Source organism: Xenopus laevis, chromosome 4L (assembly GCF_017654675.1).
Source record: "Xenopus laevis strain J_2021 chromosome 4L, Xenopus_laevis_v10.1, whole genome shotgun sequence".
NCBI classification, from domain to species: Eukaryota; Metazoa; Chordata; class Amphibia; order Anura; family Pipidae; genus Xenopus; species Xenopus laevis.
In genome coordinates this window covers 947,562-969,549 of record NC_054377.1, presented here as the reverse complement: position 1 = coordinate 969,549, position 21,988 = coordinate 947,562, and the positions used below count along the sequence as shown (strand labels likewise).

The 21,988-nt window shown below is 43.2% G+C and overlaps 1 protein-coding gene across 1 annotated transcript in view; it reads right to left on the bottom strand.

Annotated features, from left to right (window-relative positions):
* The window catches only part of LOC108713440, a 31,026-nt gene that overhangs the window by 767 nt on the left and 8,271 nt on the right, over positions 1–21,988 (bottom strand). The window contains exons 6-18 of the mRNA XM_041589587.1: positions 21,467–21,940; positions 20,430–21,282; positions 19,951–20,134; positions 17,469–17,834; positions 14,086–14,296; positions 13,039–13,218; positions 6,244–6,345; positions 5,796–6,128; positions 4,725–5,048; positions 4,247–4,342; positions 2,645–3,103; positions 1,546–2,398; positions 1,145–1,328 (exon numbers count right to left, since the gene is read on the bottom strand). Coding sequence (XP_041445521.1) covers positions 1,145–1,328; positions 1,546–2,398; positions 2,645–3,103; positions 4,247–4,342; positions 4,725–5,048; positions 5,796–6,128; positions 6,244–6,345; positions 13,039–13,218; positions 14,086–14,296; positions 17,469–17,834; positions 19,951–20,134; positions 20,430–21,282; positions 21,467–21,940 — 4,619 coding nt within the window. The remainder of the gene's footprint in view (positions 1–1,144; positions 1,329–1,545; positions 2,399–2,644; positions 3,104–4,246; positions 4,343–4,724; positions 5,049–5,795; positions 6,129–6,243; positions 6,346–13,038; positions 13,219–14,085; positions 14,297–17,468; positions 17,835–19,950; positions 20,135–20,429; positions 21,283–21,466; positions 21,941–21,988) is intronic.

Sequence of the window (21,988 nt, the reverse complement as noted above, 5' to 3'; positions counted from 1 at the left end):
CTACAAAACATGAAGGACAAATATATTAGTCAATAAAGAAATTGTGGATCTTGTAGGCCCATTACCCACCCAACATTGGCGTTGTTCTCAATTGAGAATAATCAGTTGGGCGCATCTTACAGTTCCCAGATCATTGCTGAAATGAATACAGCTTTAGACTTTAGTATGGAGAAAGGAAGACATGCAACTAGTGAGTGTAAAGAGAAGAATGGGAAAGGAGGATATCAATGTTAGGTATGAAGAGAGGCAAGTTCTTCTCTGAAGACACAAGGGCTCCATTGAGATGAAAAGAAAGAAGACTCTGATCATTTTAAGTGCAGGATGTTAATAATTCACAGGTTATCAGTCATTTTGTTCAATCCCTCCATAAAATAACCTTATTCTGTAAACATTCCAGTCTCTGAGACTTTCATTTTCATTTATTGCTGCTGCTCATGGGGCATCGGGGCAAGGTTTACTTTCATGGAACCTTATCCCGAACCATAAAAACAAACACCTTTATTTCGAGTGGGTCCTGTTCTGCTGGTGGTTTCCAATCTAAGACTTGTCCATCACACTTCCAGCTAGTGAAGAGCAATTTTTGCCCCCCAGAGTCTAATAGCAGCACCACTTCAGCCTGGTTACTGTTAAACTTATACCACTAAACATTCCATTTCAAGCGAGCCTGTCCCCTCCTAAAAAAAACTCTTGCCCCTATGATGGTACAGAGCTCACCTTGCTGTAGAGTTGCTTTGTGGTATCTCAAGAGGTTCATGTAGAAATGAATTCATTGTTGTGTTTGACTTTCAGGAAGGGGCACTGAGTTACCCAAAATCAGTCAGTGTATAATGTAATAAAGGATCATTTCAACTTGCTTGAGTGTCTTGGAGTTTGCAACATGAATTTTGTGGATATGGGAATTGACAATTGCTACCCAGTGACCACCAGCAAGTATCTCCGGAGAATCGTTTGTTAAGTGTCATGAAGCACCATTGAATAAATTTGGGATCACCCCGTTTGCTGCAAGCACAGGTATTGGCATTCTTCTTTACTAGTATCTCCGGAGAACCCACTTACAGATTATGTAACAGATACATGAACATATCAGCAGTTATTCTATATACACATACACAGGTGTTTCCCCCTTTTTCACTGATTCTATTACCTTTCGTTCATTGGTGCTGGTGAAATCCCACCGGTGAGTGACGTTATTATCAAGTGAAATCTTGGAATCTCTTCCCAAGTCAATAACAGGAATTGCCTCCATGACGGTGGTTTCTGCCTCCTCCACAAACACAATGTTATGATCATGAATAAATCTACTCACTTCCTTGATGGTTTCCTTGAAGCTGAATGAGAAGAATGGATTAATATCTTATATTTACTAAGCTCTGGGTACAACTAAATTGATAGCAGTCAATTGGTCAAGGAACAATTACATTTTCTTTCATTATGCAAAAAAAAAAAAATTTTTATCTTTGATAGAATGTCTGAGCGTTTTGGCTCCTCAGTCATATGGCCATTGCTTTTCCTGGAGAATAATAAGAATTAGAGAAGGCAACTCACCTGAACGTGTCCATCAACGTGGAGCTTCCTTCACTATTATCATAGACCTTGGCATTTACTATTATACTTTTTTCTACATTCGTTTTTCCCAGTTCAGGGAGGAACTCAAAGTTCTGAATCCTCTGAATGAATGTTGCATCCACGAACCCAAACAGCTTGTACCGATTATAGTCCTGACCCAAGAACATGGCGACCCCCCAATATCCTGGATTCTGTTGAGTTGGCTGTGGCCCTTTATACAGTTTGCCTTCAGCCTTACTGACCCACCAGAGGTTTCCCTCAGGGCAGAAAGAAATCACATGGGGAGAATTTCTGCCGTCTCTTTCTTTGAGTGCAGTTCCTAAATCCAACCAATCACTATCTGTCTCTGCTGGTTTGACCCACATCTTAATCTGACCATCACTTGTTATTGCATATAAAGTCCCTTGGGGGTCAAAGAAAACAGAGTCAACATCACTGCAGTTACACTCTCCTCCAAATGCACCCTGGACACCAATCCATCGGTTACATTCATCTTTTGGTGGTGGGCCCCTGTAAACTGTTCCTGAATGTGTAACTGCACAAAGAAGCCCCCTGGGATCAAATGAGAGGAATTTAAACATGTCCCACCCACTGCGCCCAATTCTTCTGTCAAGGGAAAACAAGATTTGGTTTGTACAAGATGATACTGGGCCGCTGTAGAGTTTTCCCTCTCGGATGGCAAAGAGTTTCCCAGTTGGACTCAAGGCAATGTTCTCTAATCCATCAAGTCTCCCAAGTGTTATTGCCCTTTCATGAAAATTATCTGTAGGGTCCCGGGGTGCTGGGCCAACTCTCACTCTATAATCCTCATCCATCACCAGTAACATTGTCTCTGTAAAGGGAAAGGAAATTAGGAAATATCTCAGAAATACAAATGAAAAGTTCATCTGTAAGTCACCTAAGCAATTCAGTAGATGTTTTCCTGAACTCTGAGAATGAGATGAGAGTTTTCCAGGAAAAGTATAAATGGATGGGAATCTCCTGCACCCAACACACTTCATGAAACACCTTACTGACCAGCCAAACTGGGCCAAGTCTTATGTAAATAATAATAGAACTGAGTAGGAAATGTTCTTACCTTTCCTCACCTGCAGCCGACAGGACTCAGAGATGGGGAGTCTCAGGGCAGAGTGAGTGACCCTCACAGTCAGTTCTGCTCCATCATCTTCCTCTATGTTGGGAGTTATATGGATTGTGCACTGACAGATAGAAATTCGCTTTTGACTTGATTTCACATCAGGAAACAAATGAATTTTCAGTGGCCTCAGTTCAGGGAGCAATTTATCCATATCCCCGTTCCTCAGCAGCTCTTCCATTTCTGTTGTGTTATGTCCCTCTGTGTCCTGTGGGGCAGAGGGACCTGTTTGTGGATCAGATTTCCAGGAGTAAATTTCCATCAGTTCTCCCCCTTTTCTTCTCAAATAAATACAAATGTGGATGGGATTTGGCCGGTAACCAGAGATCTGGCAGGAGAGAGTTGCCTTGTCCATATGGACCAGATATTCCGCTCCGGTAATCTCGGAAAGCTTGGGGGGCTCTGCAACACACAAACCCATTGGACGTCTCATGATTATTGTCACCCAATGACCCAGTCATCTGCTCATGCTGTACATTAACACCCTCAAATCGCCTTTAAAATAGTAACAATTCAACCCATTTCCATCAATGGGTGAATTCAGTTAGGGTTAAGAAAATGTTTATCACATGAAAACTCATGGAGGTGATTCAATTTGAGACTCAATTCAGTAAAACGTATCTCACTGTTTATCACGTGACAACTCGAAGTCTGTGGGAAAAACAAACTGAATTTGGAGAAAAGTTTGAATCTCATCCATGAATCTGGCCCATTGTCTGAAAGGCTTCAAGATCTTTTCATCAACTTTGGAAGGTTTGGAAGTAGGTGTAGGAATTGGTGGATCAAATAAAATTGTTCCTCAGATCTTGATATATAATAATCTATCAAATATTTTCATGTTTTGGTCAAGTTTTTTCTCTCTGGTGGAAAATAATGGCATTCCACCATTTTCGAAGCTGCCAAGGTCAATATTTTGGGTAAAGGCAAAGACTGGAAAAAGAAAAGTCTTCAGAATTATATATTTTGGGGGATTATGAAGTTTTGTAAATGAACAGAAACAGAAAGTATCAGTGAAAGTGAACAGAACAGAAGACATTGTCTTACAAACCCAAGGAACAGCTATGGGGACCTCATGTGCACCATCCTATGGCAATCTTTTTTTTGGGGTACTGGGAAGAGACGATTGTTCATTGGTAAAATCCAAAAGGTTTCAAAACAATATGATCAAGCGGATTAGATAAACAGATGATATTTGGATTATATGGAAAATCACAAGGGAAGAGCTACTGAGACTTTTCAATCTATTGGATAATAAAAAGATAAACATTGGGGAATATTATAAGATGAACGGCCTCGAAGTTCTCTTTTATCAGACAGGGTAGCGTAGGTTGATAGAACGAGTCCAAACATAAAAGATCTTTTAAGTAAAAGTAATTAGGAAATAATAAAAGAAACAGGAAGAAATGTGCATAGGAAGTAACTTATTGACATAAACTTACACTTTATCTTCTCTCAATACTTTATATGAGAATTGGAATAACTGTAGGGTGGAGAGTTGCTTAGAACAGAGAATTAGAATATATTTTTCAGTTGTACAGTTCTTACCTTTCTTCACAAATATGATGTAGCCCCAAACACAGGAGGCGAGTATCAGTACCCCCAGGGTTCCAAGTACAGCGCCAGCAATTTTTATATGTGACACTGGAATGGCATAAAAATATAACAGATATGGGAAATGTATAACCAGGTTCAGGTCATATTTTCTCATTAGGAAAAACAAAGAATTACAGGCAGCATAGGGAAATCCCAGCTAATTTGCCCCAACACAGACTTGCCCAGTGGTTCCCACCTATCCCTATAAGGCAGCAAAGTAACAGGCCATTGAAGCTCTCGGCTCCAGAACACAAGACATGGAAGACCAGTTGGGATTCTCTTTGGAGAATTATTTTGCATCTGAAATACTGATCCAGGAGAGGTGGGGAAAGGTTTTATTGTGCAATATAACTTTAATTATACAGCCCTAATACTGCCGGACTACAGAACAAGCACATCCACTTAAATGAAACTCTACACCAGTACTTACCCTTTACAGACAGAGTAAAATAAAGAACAAGATCATTCTCCAGGGATCTGTGGGATATGATACAGGAATACTTTTTCCCATCATGCCCCAGCGAAGGCTTTAACATCAGCTGACTGGTTACATTGAAGGTTCCGTCCTCATTCTCTAGCGGCTCATTGGTGGAGACTCCTTGGTGCAGAACATCATATTGAATGAGACTGAGTTGTTTAATCCACTGGAACTTTATCATTTCTGGGTAATAATTATTGGCGTGACATGTAACCCCCCTCTCTGTTCCTTCCTCTATAATAACATCAGGGGGCACCAGCCTGGCACTGGGTTTAACTGCACAGGGAGAAAAGGAACATTTGGAAAAAATCAAGTGAAAAACACAAATCCTAATATTTAGTGTGGGAAAGTGAGTGCACACTTGGGCAAGTTTTGTACATATCAATATCTATTGTTCATTTCAACATCATCCAATGATTAAGTTGACCTTTAATAATAAATGCCAGTGCAGGACTGTATTTAACAGTCATTACTTTCATTCAAATAACCAACTTCAACTGAAATGATTAATTAGACAATTGGCTTTAAGTTAGTTGGTGTCCCCTTCCTTGGATAGGACAGTCTTTGTTGTCCCCTCTCTATATCCATATTGTGCACCCAGGACAACTAACCCTCTCCCTGATTGGGCCTCATTCACTGGTTTGACCTCCATGGTGAGTATGACCCAAGAAAAGTGATACAATGACTGTTAGAGGCACTAACACAAGGAGACCTTTGAGTTCTCCAACACAGGGTCTACAGCCCAGGAGCCACTCAATGTTCTGCCACTTTATCTTCCACAGATCAAGGTATTTCTGTGTCACCCGGACTTATTCCCTCACAGTCACACATACCGGCTGCACCCACATTATTTTTCATTGCACCATCAATAAATCAGCATTTATGGCTCAATCATAAAATAATATTGTTTTTCATCTCCACCTCCTCTCACCCTGTCTCTGTACTTACATTGCAGCCCTGGGCCATTATATGATTATTGATAATTCAATATAATATTATTATGAGAGAGTAAAGGCCACTTACCTGACACCTCCAGAGAAGATGTCCCCTCTGCCCCCTCATTATTATAAGTAACAGTGCAGGTATATTGTCCATCATCAGTCACTTGTACCTGCGGCAGGTACAGCCCAGCGTTGCCTTTAATCAGACGAACGTCTAATTCTGATCCAGTCCTGATGGGGTTGGGGGAGCCTCTGTCATAGATATAAACTGGGTCAGATCCCCGGCTCCAATGGACAGAGAGAAGCTGTAGATCCAGTTCTGTGCTGCCGTATCCACTGATTGTACATGGGATAAACACATCTTGTTCCTTCACTACTTTCACTGCTGAGTCGCTCACTTTCACTTCTAGTGTTTCTGAAATGTAAAAGCAGCAAATGATAAAGCCAAAGTGCCACCGGGCTGAGTGTCAGTTTATAAAGACAGGGCTGCAGACTGGGAGGAGGAGGAGGAGGAATAGTCCAGTACTTACCAGTTCCCACCAGTGAGACCAGTAGAAAGCAGAATAGAACGGGGGGATTCAGGCTGGTTCCCAGTTTGCGCCTCATCCCTATGGAGGTTCCTCTGGCGTCAGTTCATGAAGGTCCCAGTGGATAGAACTGGTCTGTGCTGTTTCCAGTGAAAACTCAAAGCAAATGGGATTTCCCAGTCGGTTGAGTCTTCGGGAAGAGCCTCAAGTTATAATTTATCAACTGAATCTCCTCTGCTAAACATGGAGTTTCCTAAATGGCCCCAAATGGATGTTGCTGGGGGCCCAGTGACTTCATGTCTGGCTGTTCCTTCTCCACCTGCTGCTCCGTAACTGCAACAACCCCCAATTCTCTTTGTGTGTCCCCCTCACACAGACACAATGTGCTCACAGGGAACCGTTCACTTTCACAGCAGGTCCATTGGTCACTCAGACACAGAGTGAGTGTGAGTGTGAGTCAATATGAGTGAATTAATGAGAGTGACTGTGAAGCTGTAGGATTTTATCCAGAGTCTACTGGTGTCTCCCCCCCCCTCTATATAAATCTAAATATATCAGGATTCCCTATAGAGAAACACACAATGGGCAGATTTTCATTATGGGAAGAAAGAATCCGTCTCACGTCGACAATAACAAATACAAAGCCTGGGCCTCACCGTCTGATTGGCTGATGCTGCTGCAGTTGGTTCCTGGGGGCGGGGTTTGCTCAGTGTAATACAGAATTGTATCTGGAAGTCTGGGGAGGGAGGGGGACACTAAGGGGCACGTTCCTGTCTCTGTGAATTAGGACAATGTGTCGTTTTACTTCCTCTTCACTCCTATTGGCTGTCGTGTTTAATACAGACTGGGATTATTCTATAGATGGGCAGGATCAGGATGATACAAATACCCCTGGGCTATGGGGGACTTTACTGTAGCAGTTGAACTATATGTGCACTATTGGCCACCCATCTGCCCCCCAACATCTTATTCCCAGCCCAAGGGCATTAATATGATGTTGCCCCTCCCTTTGCTGCTATAACTGTCCCTGTGCTTCTGGGAAGGTTCCCACTAGATGTTGGAACATCGTTGCTGGGAGTTGTTGCTGGGAGTTGCTTCCATTCAGCCACAAGAGCAATAGTGAGGTTGGGCACTGATGTTGGGGATCAGGCTAATAGTTGGGGTTCCAGTTCATCCCACAGGGGTTCAGTTGGGTTGAGAAGTCATCTCCATTCTGTAGAGACCTGACTCTATGCATGGGGGGCATTATTGTGCTGGAACAGGAAAGGCCCCCCTATTCCTGAATGTGTAACTGCACAACAGATGAGTTTAAACATGTCCCACCCATTGCGACCCAATTCTTCTGTCAAGGAAAACAAGATGTACAAGATGATACTGGGCCGGTGTAGAGTTTTCCTTCTCGGATGGCAAAGAGGGTCCCAGTAGGACTCAAGGCAATGTTCTCTAATCCATCAAGTCTGTAGGGTCCCGGGGTGCTGGGCCAACTCTCTCTCTATAATCCTCATCCATCACCAGTAACATTGTCTCTGCAGAGGGAAAGAAAATTAGGAAACATCTCAGAAATACAAATGAGAAGTTTATCAGGAAGTCACCTAAGCGTTTCAGTAGATTTTTTTCCTGACCCCTGAGAAGGAGAGGAGAGTTTTCCAGGAAAAGTATAAAGGGATGGGAGTCTAATAGACTTCATTCATTGGCCTTATGTACTAACCAACAATGAAGCTGAGTAGGAAACGTTCTTACCTTTTCTTACTGTAAGAAAACTACCTGTGCGGCGGGGGGGGGGGGTGTTGATCATTTTATTGCTATGACCTCGTTATATGGAAAGCAAAACTCAGAGATAAGGCTTTTTCAAATAGAATGAGCTTTATTGAGTTTAACAAAGAATATTTAATGGTTTTGCCTTGGGAAAATGATCATGTTACACCGAAGTGTCCCACAAGCATTTTGCCAAAGACTCTCCACTTTTCACAAGTTTTATAGATTAAAATGGGAGTCACATACATACGTTATATAACTTGAACCCTCCCAAAATGTTGGACTGAATGTTCTTATCTACAGATATTGCACTGAAAATAGTCTCCCGCTTACAACTGTCCCTCAGCCTTGTGGTTCTTTATCAGTTAAAATCAGACACAGGGAGGAATCAGTAAATGAAGAAAACACAAGGGGCCTCATCTCGTATCTGCTGACACTCGGAATTCTGTCAGTAACTTACAAAGTGGCCTCTCATCACTGGGTGTCATTAATAAGAGAAATAATAAATGGGGGGACATCACCCCTCCCTTCCCTTTGGTTATTACTGAGTCAGAATGAGAGGGGCATTTGTTATTAGACTTTATTATTCTTACACTCTGACACATAACCATTTGTCCCTCATTGGAATAGGCTGTTCTCATAGAAATGTTCTCATATAAAATATATTATCAGGGTCGCCCGCCGCATGGTACTTAGCTCCAGCGCCATGTCGGTTCTAGGGGGCGCCTCTTAAAGGTGCGCTGCTGTGTTTGCGCCAGCGCGTTTTTGGAGCGAATTTTGAAAGGTATTTAAGGGCCATTCAGTTTCCTGAGCCTTGTGCATCTGATCTGTATCTTGTCTGTCTGATTACCCGTGTTGGACCCAGCCTGTTCCTGACTATTCTGCATTCTGTATCCTGACCCTCGCCTGCCTACGACAACTCTTCCAGCTTAACCCCTTGATTGACAACCCGGTTTGACCCTTCTTGATATCCACCTGCCTCGACCCAGCCTGTCTGACGATTCTCTTGCCTGCTCCATTTGTACCGTGACCTTCGGCCCAAAAGACTCAGCTAACAGCCGTGCCCCTTCGCCAGCCAGAACATCTCGCCTTGTACCCCTCGTTAAGTCCAGGTGGCACCCAAGTAAGCTGAGGGCTCCTCCCGAAGCCCAACGGTGGTCACACTACTGGTGAAGCCGAGCCAAGACCAGGGTACTTGGCACTTGTTCTGGTATTGGGTGACATTATCACGGGCCATGGAGGACGAAAGTCACGATGAAGCTGCTGCTCCTCCTGCTTCAGATCTTCCAATTACTGTAACGCTAATTTGGTTACTGTCCCTTTAAATAATAGCTTCCTTGGCAATTCAGGTGCCCCGAGTCCCTTTTGCAAGTCGAAAAGTACTTACCTCAGAGGAATCCCCTAGGAAATAATAAACACACACACTTTGCAGATAACAATATTACACTCTATATAAACTGTAAAGTAGTAACTAATACAAAAGTCAGGCCTGTATGGGAATATAAGGGACACTACCTAAATCCCTATTAGGTTTTAACTATCTGTTCAAACACAGTTCGTATAGTATCACAGTCCCACTTGTCTGGAAGGGTTAAAAAGCACACAGTCAAAATGCAATGTCCCTTTCCCCAGAGCTCTTATTCCCCCGGTAGCGCTACCTTTCCCCAGAGTACCTTTTCCCTTGGAAAATAGCAGCTTCCCACGTAGCAGCCAAAATGACACCAGGCCTGTCTTCCTGCGGCAAATCCTCTCTTCATGGGATTTACTCAGCGATTTCTCTCAGAGGCAGATCACATTGGAATCACAAGTAACTCTTCTCCAGAATCTTCTCACCAATGGCACTTTCCTCCTCTGAAGCTTTAGCAGCATGGCAGGGTCAGACAGCCTCTTTCTGCAACTCCTACACACCTCACAGATCCAGCAGCTCTTGCAGGACTTTGCTCCCTTCTCATCCTTCCTCCACAACACGTGTTGGACTCAATCACACGGCCTACACACAATGATCCAGCAGGCAGGGCCGCTCCGGCCATAAGCCAAGGTGAGAATCTTGCCTCAGGCGGCACGGAGCGGCCAGTTACCAGGGGCGGCAAAAAGCCGCCTCTGGTAACTCTAAGAGCCGAATTTACGTTTTTTAAAACGGAAATTCGGCTCTTCTAGCGCAGCAAGCGCAATAGCGCTCACTGCACTAGCGATGCGGCCCCTCCTCCACCTGCTCCGACGCTGGTAGTTAGAAGAGCGGAGCAGGAGGAGGGGCGGCATTGGAGCTCAGACGGGAGCAGCCCCTGAAACGTGCCTGGGAACAAATAATCACTCACCCCAAATCTCCCCCTAACTGGCCTTCAGACTGGGCCCCCTTAGCTCATAACAAGGTTACAGATATATAGAAACATTGGGGTAACAGTCACCCTGCTATAGTTCCAGGGGTACCCAGGGCACAAATAAACACTCACCCCAAATCTCCCCCTAACTGACCTTCAGACTGGGCCCCCTTAGCTCATAACAAGGTTACAGATATATAGAAACATTGGGGTGTCACCCTGCTATAGTTCCAGGGGTACCCAGGGTACAAATAATCACTCACCCCAAATCTCCCCCTCACTGACCTTCAGACTGGGCCCCCTTAGCTCATAACAAGGTTACAGATATATAGAAACATTGGGGTGTCACCCTGCTATAGTTCCAGGGGTTCCCAGGGTACAAACAGGGCCGCTCCGGCCATGAGTTAAGGTGAGAATCTTGCCTCAGGCGGCACGGAGCGGCCAGTTACCAGGGGCGGCAAAAAGCCGCCTCTGTTAACTTTAAGAGCCGAATTTCCGTTTTTTAAAACGGAAATTCGGCTCTTCTAGCGCAGCGAGCGCAATAGCGCTCACTGCACTAGCGATGCGGCCCCTCCTCCACCCGCTGCGACGCTGGTAGTTAGAAGAGCGGAGCAGGAGGAGGGGCGGCATTGGAGTATATAAAGGAAAATCTAGAAAGGGGTTTCATCAGACCTTCTAGTTCCCCTGCGGGGGCGGGCTTCTTTTTTGTTGGGAAAAAAGATGGTGATCTTCGCCCCTGTATTTATTATAGGGGGCTCAATAAGATCACCATAAAAAAACGCTACCCTCTCCCTTTAATTTCTGAACTTTGATCAGGTCAAAGATGCTAAAATCTTTACCAAGCTTTATCTTAGGGGGGCTTATAACCTGGAGGGTGATGAGGGAGGGTGATGAGTGGAAGAAAATTTTTTTTTCCAAAATGAATCAGTTAATAGTGCTGCTCCAGCAGAATTCTGCACTGAAATCCATTTCTCAAAAGAGCAAACAGATTTTTTTTATATTCAATTTTGAAATCTGACATGGGGCTAGTCATATTGTCAATTTCCCAGCTGCCCTGAGTCATGTGACTTATGCTCTGATAAACTTCAATCACTCTTTACTGCTGTACTGCAAGTTGGACTGATATCACCCCCTCCCTTTTCCCCCCCAGCAGCCAAACAACAGAACAATGGGAAGGTAACCAGATAGCAGCTCCCTAACACAAGATAACAGCTGCCTGGTAGATCTAAGAACAACACTCAATAGTAAAATCCCATGTCCCACTGAGACACATTCAGTTACATTGAGAAGGAAAAACAGCAGCCTGCCAGAAAGCATTTCTCTCCTAAAGTGCAGGCACAAGTCACACGACCAGGGGCAGCTGGGAAACTGACAATATGTCTAGCCCCATGTCAGATTTCAAAATTCAATATAAAAAAATCTGTTTGCTCTTTTGAGAAATGGATTTCAGTACAGAATTCTGCTGGAGTAGCACTATTAACTGATGTGTTTTGAAAAAAAACATGTTTTCCCATGACAGGATCCCTTTAAAGGCAACGGCTGATTGGAAAAAGAAAAGTCCTCAGAAAGATATCTTGCTGGGGAATATGAAGTTTTGTAAATTAATTTTGTCTTAAAAAGTCTTAAATACTCACTAAAGTGAACAAAACAGAAGCCATTTTCGTACAAACTCAAGGAACCGCTATGGGGACATCATCCTATGGCACTGGGAAGACACAATCGTTCATTGGTAAGATCCAAAGGGTTTTAAAATATTATGACTCTAGTGGATTAGATAAATAGTCAATGTTTTGATTATATGGAAACAACAAGGGAAGAGCTACTGAGACTTTTCAATCTATTGGATTAAAAGACAGGGTAGCGGCGGTTGATAAAATGAGTCCAAACATGAAAGGTCTCTAAAATGAACAGAATTTAGGAAATAATACAAGAAACGGGAAAGAAGTAACGTATTGTCACAAACTTACACTATCGGCTTTTGGTCTCTTCTTTCAATACTTTCCATGAAAACTGTAGGGTGGAGAGTTGCTTAGAACAGAGAATTAGAATATATTTTTCAGTTGTACAGTTCTTTAGTGATGGGCGAATTTATTCGCCAGGGGTGAATTCGCGGTGAATTTGCCGCCAGCGAATAAATTCGCGAAACGTCCTGCGAAAATTCGCATCAAAAATTCGCTGGCGTCAAAAAAATTTTCCCCGAAAAAAACGGACGCCGGAGCCAAAAACGGGCGCCGGCGTCGAAAAAACGGCGATTTCGCTAATTTTTCGCCGTTTCGCGAATTTCGCTCAAATTCGCCCATCACTACAGTTCTTACCTTTCTTCACAAATATGATGTGGCCCCAAACACAGGAGGCGAGTATCAGTACCCCCAGGGTTCCAAGTACAGCGCCAGCAATTCTTATATGTGACACTGGAATGGCATCAATGAATAACCAGGTTCAGATCATATTTTTTCATTGGAACAAAAAAGAAAAAAAGACGAAATCCCAGATCATTTCCCCTCCCAGAACACCCAGGGGGACCCACCCCTCCTTTATTCTAAGGCAAATAATTAAAAGGCTTTGGCTCCAGAACAAAGAACATGGATTCTCAGTGAAAGATTATTTTGCATTTTAACTTGTCTGGGAAAAGGTTTTATTGTGCAACTTTGCTTTAATCATCCAGCCCCAATACTACTGGACAGTATTTACATCCCTTTAAATGAAACCCTAAACCAGTACTTACCCTTTACAGACAGAGTAAAATAAAGAACAAGATCATTCTCCAGGGATCTGTGGGATATGATACAGGAATACTTTTTCCCATCATGCCCCAGCGAAGGCTTTAACATCAGCTGACTGGTTACATTGAAGGTTCCGTCCCCATTCTCTAGCGGCTCATTGGTGGAGACTCCTTGGTGCAGAACTACATGTTGAGTGACACTGAGATGTTTTATCCACTGGAATTTTATCATTTCTGGGTAATAATTATTGGCGTGACATGTAACCCCCCTCTCTGTTTCTTCCTCTATAATAACATCAGGGGGCACCAGCCTGGGTTTAACTTCACAGGGAGAAAAGGGACATTTGGAAAAGCTTAAAGGACCAGTAACATCAAAAAATTTTTTACAAAAATTAGTTAGAATACAACAAAAAAAACCCACCAAGACAAATTAAATGTTAAAATAGCAAAGCCTTTATTAAGAAATAACTTAGGGAAACTCCACTTCCTGTCCTCTACAGAAAAGGCGACACGGCGACCATCCATCCTGCAGCGCTCGATTTCTTCTCCCTGACTATTCACTGACAGTGTGTCCTGCAGCCGGTCCCTGATCTTCACGCGAATATCCCCAGGTCCCTGTGTTTGTCTTTATGTGTATCAGCGCGATGTACGACCCCGCCGTGCTCCTGCCGACCCCGCCGCCTTGTATGTGTCTTTGGTGGAGGATCAGCGCCGGAAGCGGGGCATCAGCAGGTCCCCATCCTCTTCTTCCTCTGCCCACCGTTCGTCCTGCATGATCTCCTCTGCTGTGCGAGAGCCCTATGTGATGCGCTTGGGAGCAGAACCGGTGCCGATACCAATTCGTGCGAGAGCGCAGGGTTTGCACAAACAGCTGTCCAGTTATGGATCAGCAGAAGTGGACGAGCGTTTGCTCCCCGTGCCACTTCTCTGGCTGCTCATTCATTCAGCTCTCCGGTAGCTTTGGGAGAAGAGGCAGGCAGAGAAAAAGCCCTGGGGAGCTGCTGTGTTGGGGATCACTAGAAACCAAGCGCATCGCATGGAGCTACTAACCCTGCGCAGGAATTGGTATCGGCACCGGTTCTGCTCCCAAGCGCATTGCATAGGGCTCTCGCACAGCAGAGGAGATCATGCAGGACGAACGGCGGGCAGAGGAAGAAGAGGATGGGGACCTGCTGATGCCCCGCTTCCCGCGCTGATCCTCCACCAAAGACACATACAAGGCGGCGGGGTCGGCAGGAGCACGGCGGGGTCGTACATCGCGCTGATACACATACAGACAAACACAGGGACCTGGGGATATTCACGTGAAGATCAGGGACCGGCTGCAGGACACACTGTCAGTGAATAGCCAGGGAGAAGAAATCGAGCGCTGCAGGATGGATGGTCGCCGTGTCACCTTTTCTGTAGAGGACAGGAAGTGGAGTTTCCCTAAGTTATTTCTTAATAAAGGCTTTGCTATTTTAACATTTAATTTGTCTTGGTGGTTTTTTTTTTGTTGTATTCTAACTAATTTTTGTAAAAATTTTTTTGATGTTACTGGTCCTTTAAGTGAAAAACACTGAGCCCCAAATCCTAATATTTAGTGCGGGAAGGTGAGTGCACACTTGGGTATGTTTTGTACATATCAATATTTATTCTTCATTTCAACATCATCCAAAATGAAGTTGACTATTAAATATCAGTACAGGATTATATTTGTCAGTCATTACTTTCATTGCATCAATTAATCAACTTCAACTGAAATGAGTAATTAGACAAGTGGCTTTAAGTGAGTCGGGGGCCTCCAGGTAGATCATTGGTTAATCCCTCTCTAGATCAGTATTTGCCTGGTCTGAGCTGGTGACGGCAAGTCTGGTGAAAGAGTTAATGTTCAGTAAAATCCGCATCTTAGTGAATTTGCGGAGTAACGTCCATTCGCCAGAGCGAATTGTCTCCTGGCGATAGAGTACGAATGAGCGCTAGCGTCTGTCTCTTTCACTGCGCCTGTTAGTAAATTGCCGATGTCCCTGCGGGCGGTAACGATAGTGAATTGTCACCAGCTTTTACCACTTCACCCTCTGCCCTGGGAATCTATTGGCGTTTAGCAGAGAGCCCAGAATATGTGGCAGCTGCACTTAGCTACATTTGTCACAATTTAAGATAAGCAGGTCTCTTGGGGAAACTGTGACTCACCGCTTAAAGGGCAATTCACCTTCATTAACAAAACTGTAATAACTGGAAAAAACACAGAAATATGTTCAAATTTTTATAACCTGCCAAATTTAGTAAAATGAACATGGTAATTAGGGGGTGTGGCCACAAAAATGGGCTCCCCGTGGGAAATGTTTGTGTCTCTCTTTCTAATTACAAAATGTTGGGAGGTGTGTGTCGGATGTGTGTGGGGAGGCACCCCAAAGTGGGCGGAGCTACCAACAGCCAATGAAATGTTAGCAAGTTTCTAAACGCTACTCCTCCCAGAGGTTTAGGAGTACAATTATGAAACTTTGCACACTTGTTGGGCTCATACCCGAATAGGTTGCTTGTGCTCGGTTAAGCAATCCCACCCTCCGTGGCCCTGTGGCGGCCCCCCAAAGACCCCATTTTTTCCCATAGACTTTCATTGGAAAATTTGAAACTTTCACATTTTAGGGACTCCAAAAAGTGGGCGGAGCAACAAACAGCCAATCAGATTTTCCCTATTGACTTCAATGAGAAAATGTCAAACACTGTCATTCCCACAGTGTTAAAGCCAGAGACCCCAAACTTGGCACCATGGGTCACTGGGGTTAAAATTTGGAAAAGTGGGTGGAGTCTACCACAGCCAATCAAATATTAGCCATTTGTTTCAATGGGAAAAGTTAAAACTGTAGATTGTTCATGGGAGGGGCCTCAAACTTGGCACAGTTGGTCACCGGAGGACCGGGATCAAAATCTGGAAAAGTGGGTGGAGCCAAAAACAACCAATCGGATTTCTTTGATGATTTCAATGGGAAAAATTAAAATTGCTGCCATTTGCACGTTATTGATGTCAGGGACCTCGAATATCACAAATGTGGTCACTGGGTGTTTGCACTTCAAAGTTAGGAAAAGTGGGTGGAGCCACCAACAACCAATCAAATCTCATTCATTGATTTTCAATAGAAAAACATAAAATTGCTGCCATTTTCACATGTTAAATGATTCCGAAACCTTAAAGTGTTAGTCACTTGGTGACTCTGGTTCAGAATTAGGAAAAAAAAAGGGGGCGGGGCAACAACAGCCAATCAGATTTCAGCGATTGACCTTAATGAAAAACGCCAAACTGCTGCTATTATTACGGCGTAAATGCCAAGTGTCCCAAACTCAGCACAATTACTCACTGGGTGACTGTGGTCAAAATTTAGGAAAAGGGGGCGGAGCCAATAGCAGCCAATCAGATTTTACCTATTGACTTCAATGTAAAAGTTTCAAATACTGCCATTCTCACAGTTTTAAAGCCAGAGGCCCCAAACTTGGTACAGACCATGACTGGGTGACTGGGGTTAAAATTCGGAAAACTGGGTGGAGCTTAAAACAGCCAATCAAATGTTACCTATTGCTAATCAATGTCAATATATAAGTTGCTGCCATTCTTTCACAGTTAATGGCAGGGACATCAAACTTGGCACAGTCGGTCACAGGGGGACTGGGATTCAAATTTTAAAAGTGGGTGGAGCCAAAAACAGCCAATCAGGTTTTCTGGATTGATTTTAATGGTACCATTTGATCTGCTTCAATTTTCACCGTTTTAAACCAGATTCTACCAACTTTGTGTACTCTCTATGCACCAGGGGCGACTGACCCCAACACCTCTTGCGTTTCAAAGCCAACATCTTGTGGTTTCTTCAGAAACGACACCATCTAGTTTAACTTTAAAATTGCCAAGTCTTTATTAAGAAATTCACCAATACTCCGCTTGCGCTCCTCTTCAGAAAAGGCGATCGGGTGATCCATTGTGCGGCGCTCGATTTCTCCTCCCTGCCTTCCTTATAGGAGATAGCCAGGGAGGAGAAATCAAGTGCCGCACAATGGATCGTCTCCTTTTCATTAGATACAAATGAATTTAAAAAAAATGCTTTTTGATGTTACTGGTCCTTTCACATCGTTTTACTAAAGTCAAACATCCATACTGCTTAGATATTGCTCATCTTAACTGTAAGTAACATACGTGCACTAGTCCAGTGGTTTATTTACTGAAGAAGTGTTTATTGACCCCACACAACCATGGACAGAACATTTCTGCTTCCACTGTAGGGGGGCTCACGGGTCACCTGTAATGCAGGCACAATTGGGGGTCAACAGTGTCACACAAAATATTGCAGGTTTATATTTGGCATAGCGGATAATCTTATTTATGCTTGGAGCCCGGGAAAAGCATTTTGCCCCAAAGTTAAATCACTGCAATAGTCCATGTTTTGACTTTGTATTGTATTTTATATGTCATTACTCCAGCTGTCACTTTCTTGGTCATCTTCTATTGAACTTTCAGAACTTTCAGAGGAAATGTCTCTTCCCCGGCCATAGTGTGGCATTGACTTTAGATTGAAGAAACTCTCCTCTTTCCAAATGCTTTTTGGTGCACAGTATGAGTAACTCTCCCCTCCTCGGGCTTCTCTTGGTGCCGCTCTCAGATTATAGAATTTTATCACTTCCCAACTGCCTTCAATGGTTACACTGTGGCCTTGGCCTGTGAGTAGCCGGACCTTGTAGGGAACACTTATTTTGGCTTTCTGGACTGAGACCTCCATACGTACAGCTTTACCACTTTCAACCACAACAGGTTCTTGTAGAGATAAAGTAACCTATAAAGAATAAAAGACAAAAATGATGAGTATTTTTACTGTATGTACCGGCCAGGTAGGGAACACTCAAGGGCCAAAACCGTAACCCAGGTACAGTCAGACACCTGCATGTCTGGTAGTTAATGCTGAGACCTCAGATTTTCTCTGTCTGTATTTAGAGCCATTTCATCAGCCTTGGCATTAGCCCTTGACCCAGACCTATGTATCATCACCAGACAGATTTCTTTTGATCTATTTTTGTTTCTGTTAATCCCTTTAGTTATTACCCCACCCTGACACAGTTGGGGATAGAGCAAATGATTTTGCAGAAGCAGCAGAAATGTTAATCATCAGAAATATGGGACATATGAAAATATTAAGAAACATTTAACCCAAGGGGTTTAGTGAGAAGCAGTTTATGGGGGATCATCCGTCCCATAATTGTTATGGACTCAGTACAAGGCAACAAGTTAACTAGAGATCAGCCTTTATTAGAACAACAAAATACAGGACAAGGTTAATAGATTGGGGGTGCTAATTTGTAAAGCAAATCTCTGTATATTAACAAACTGTTCTCTGGGTGAGTGATCTTCTTTAGATACAATTCCACTGGCCTAGGGATCCCTGGGAATGAAGGGTAACATTGTGACATACATATCCCTTATAATACATGAGTGATACTCAGAGTTCCCTGTATAACTCAGCCTGCAGCCTTGTGCCTTTATATGGTCACAGAACAACCCCTCAGTGACTTCTAATATCCTTATCATTTACAGTAGGGGGTACATTATCCCTTATAATACATGAGTGATACTCAGAGTTCCCTGTATAACTCAGCCTGCAGCCTTGTGTCTTTATATGGTCACAGAACAACCCCTCAGTGACTTCTAATATCCTTATCATTTACAGTAGGGGGTACATTATCCCTTATAATACATGAGTGATACTCAGAGTTCCCTGTATAACTCAGCCTGCAGCCTTGTGTCTTTATATGGTCACAGAACAACCCCTCAGTGACTTCTAATATCCTTATCATTTACAGTAGGGGGTACATTATCCCTTATAATACATGAGTGATACTCAGAGTTCCCTGTATAACTCAGCCTGCAGCCTTGTGCCTTTATATGGTCACAGAACAACCCCTCAGTGACTTCTAATATCCTTATCATTTACAGTAGGGGGTACATTATCCCTTATAATACATGAGTGATACTCAGAGTTCCCTGTATAACTCAGCCTGCAGCCTTGTGCCTTTATATGGTCACAGAACAACCCCTCAGTGACTTCTAATATCCTTATCATTTACAGTAGGGGGTACATTATCCCTTATAATACATGAGTGATACTCAGAGTTCCCTGTATAACTCAGCCTGCAGCCTTGTGTCTTTATATGGTCACAGAACAACCCCTCAGTGACTTCTAATATCCTTATCATTTACAGTAGGGGGTACATTATCCCTTATAATACATGAGTGATACTCAGAGTTCCCTGTATAACTCAGCCTGCAGCCTTGTGCCTTTATATGGTCACAGAACAACCCCTCAGTGACTTCTAATATCCTTATCATTTACAGTAGGGGGTACATTATCCCTTATAATACATGAGTGATACTCAGAGTTCCCTGTATAACTCAGCCTGCAGCCTTGTGCCTTTATATGGTCACAGAACAACCCCTCAGTGACTTCTAATATCCTTATCATTTACAGTAGGGGGTACATTATCCCTTATAATACATGAGTGATACTCAGAGTTCCCTGTATAACTCAGCCTGCAGCCTTGTGTCTTTATATGGTCACAGAACAACCCCTCAGTGATTTCTAATATCCTTATCATTTACAGTAGGGGGTACATTATCCCTTATAATACATGAGTGATACTCAGAGTTCCCTGTATAACTCAGCCTGCAGCCTTGTGCCTTTATATGGTCACAGAACAACCCCTCAGTGACTTCTAATATCCTTATCATTTACAGTAGGGGGTACATTAACCCTTATAATACATGAGTGATACTCAGAGTTCCCTGTATAACTCAGACTGCAGCCTTGTGTCTTTATATGGTCACAGAACAACCCCTCAGTGACTTCTAATATCCTTATCATTTACAGTAGGGGGTACATAATTCACTGATCCCGTTACCTCTCGTTTATTGGTGTTGGTGAAATCCCACCGGTGAGTGATGTTATTATCAAGTGAAATCTTGGAATCTCTTCCCGTGTCAATGACAGGAATTCCCTCCATGAAAGTCGTTTCTGCCTCCTCCACAAACACAATGTTATGATTATGAATAAATCTGCTTGTTTCCTTTATGGTTTCCTCAAAACTGAATAAGAGAAAATATTATTATCTGTTATTTACTTAGAACTTTACAATATATATATATTTATACAGATACAGAGACATTAAAGGTTTGCTAAATTGATGTGAATAAGAGACTGGAATATGAATAGGAGAGACCTGAATAGAAAGATGAGGAATAAAAAGTAACAATAACAATACATTTGTAGCCTTACAGAGCATTTGTTTTTTAGATGGGGTCAGTGACCCTCATTTGAAAGCTTTCCGGTTCTCCAGTCATTATACAATTGTGTAGTAGAAAGAGAAAGTAAATGACTCACCTGAAAGTGTCATTGAGTGTGTTGTCCCCTTTGCTATTATCATAGGTCTTTACCATTACTATTATATTCATTTCTGTGACAATTTTTCCCAGTTCAGGGAGGAACTCAAACTTCTGAATCTTCTGAATGAATGTTCCTCCTATGAACCCAAACAGCTTGTACCGATTATAGTCCTGACCCAAGAACCTGGCGGTCCCCCAATATTCTGGATTCTGTTGAGTTGGCTGTGGCCCTTTATACAGTTTGCCTTCAGCCTTACTGACCCACCAGAGGTTTCCCTCAGGGCAGAAAGAAATCACATGGGGAGAATCTCTGTCGTCTCTTTGTCTGAGTGCGGTTCCTAAATCCAACCAATCACTATCTGTCTCTGCTGGTTTGAATAATGTCTTAATTTGACCGTCACTTGTTTTTGCATATAAAGAACCTTGGGGGTCAAAGAAGACAGAGTCAACATCACTGCAGTTATACTGCCCTACATGTACACCCAGGTCACCAACCCAGTTCTGGCTTTCATTGTCTGGGTGTGGACCCCTAAAAACTAATCCTGAATGTGTAACTGCACATAGAAGCCCCCTGGGGTCAACTGAGATAAGTTTAAACATGTCCCAGGCACCGCGTCCAATTCTTCTGTCAGGGGAAAACAAGATTTGGTTTGAACAAGATGATACTGGGCCGGTGTAGAGATTTCCCTCTCGGATGGCAAAGAGTTTCCCAGTTGGACTCAAGGCAATGTTCTCTAATCCATCAAGTCTCCCAAGTGTTATTGCCCTTTCATGAAAATTATCTGTAGGGTCCCGGGGTGCTGGGCCAACTCTCACTCTATAATCCTCATCCATCACCAGTAACATTGTCTCTGCAGAGGGAAAAATACATTGAGATTGAAGGGAAATATGTGAACGATCTCACTAATATATAGAGATTGTAAATTAACCTGTTAAGTGATCTAAGCAATTCAATATATAAAAGGACCTTCAGTTTACTGATCACTAATTTTAATTGGGTCCCTCCCATATTAGTGAATGAAATAAAAAACAAACCTTCGTTCACCTTCAGCGGACAGGACTCAGAGATGAGGAGTCTCAGGGCAGAGTGAGTGACCCTCACAGTCAGTTCTGCTCCATCATCTTCCTCTATGTCTGGAGTTATATGGATTGTGCACTGACAGATGGAAAGTCGCTGAGATTTACTTGTTGTTATTTTACAATTCATTTCCACTTGCAGTGGCCTCTGTGCTGGGGGCAGATTAGTCCCATTCCCATTACTCACTGGCCCTTCTCTCTTTGGCTCAGTAGCCACTGGCACCTCAGGGATTTCTGACACTACAGTAAATGGCAGAGATTTTTCTCCAGATTTCCAACAGAGAATCTCAATCTGTTCTTCACCTTTTCTTTGTAAATATAAAGTGATGTCAGTGGGTTCTGGGAAGGACTGAGGGAACTGACAGCTCAGAGTCGATTTTCTCATGTGCACCAATCGTTCCGCTCCACTAAATGGAGAATGTTTTGGGGGTTCTGTGAAAATAAAGCAAATTAGAGAGAGATTTTGTAAATGGCTCCGTG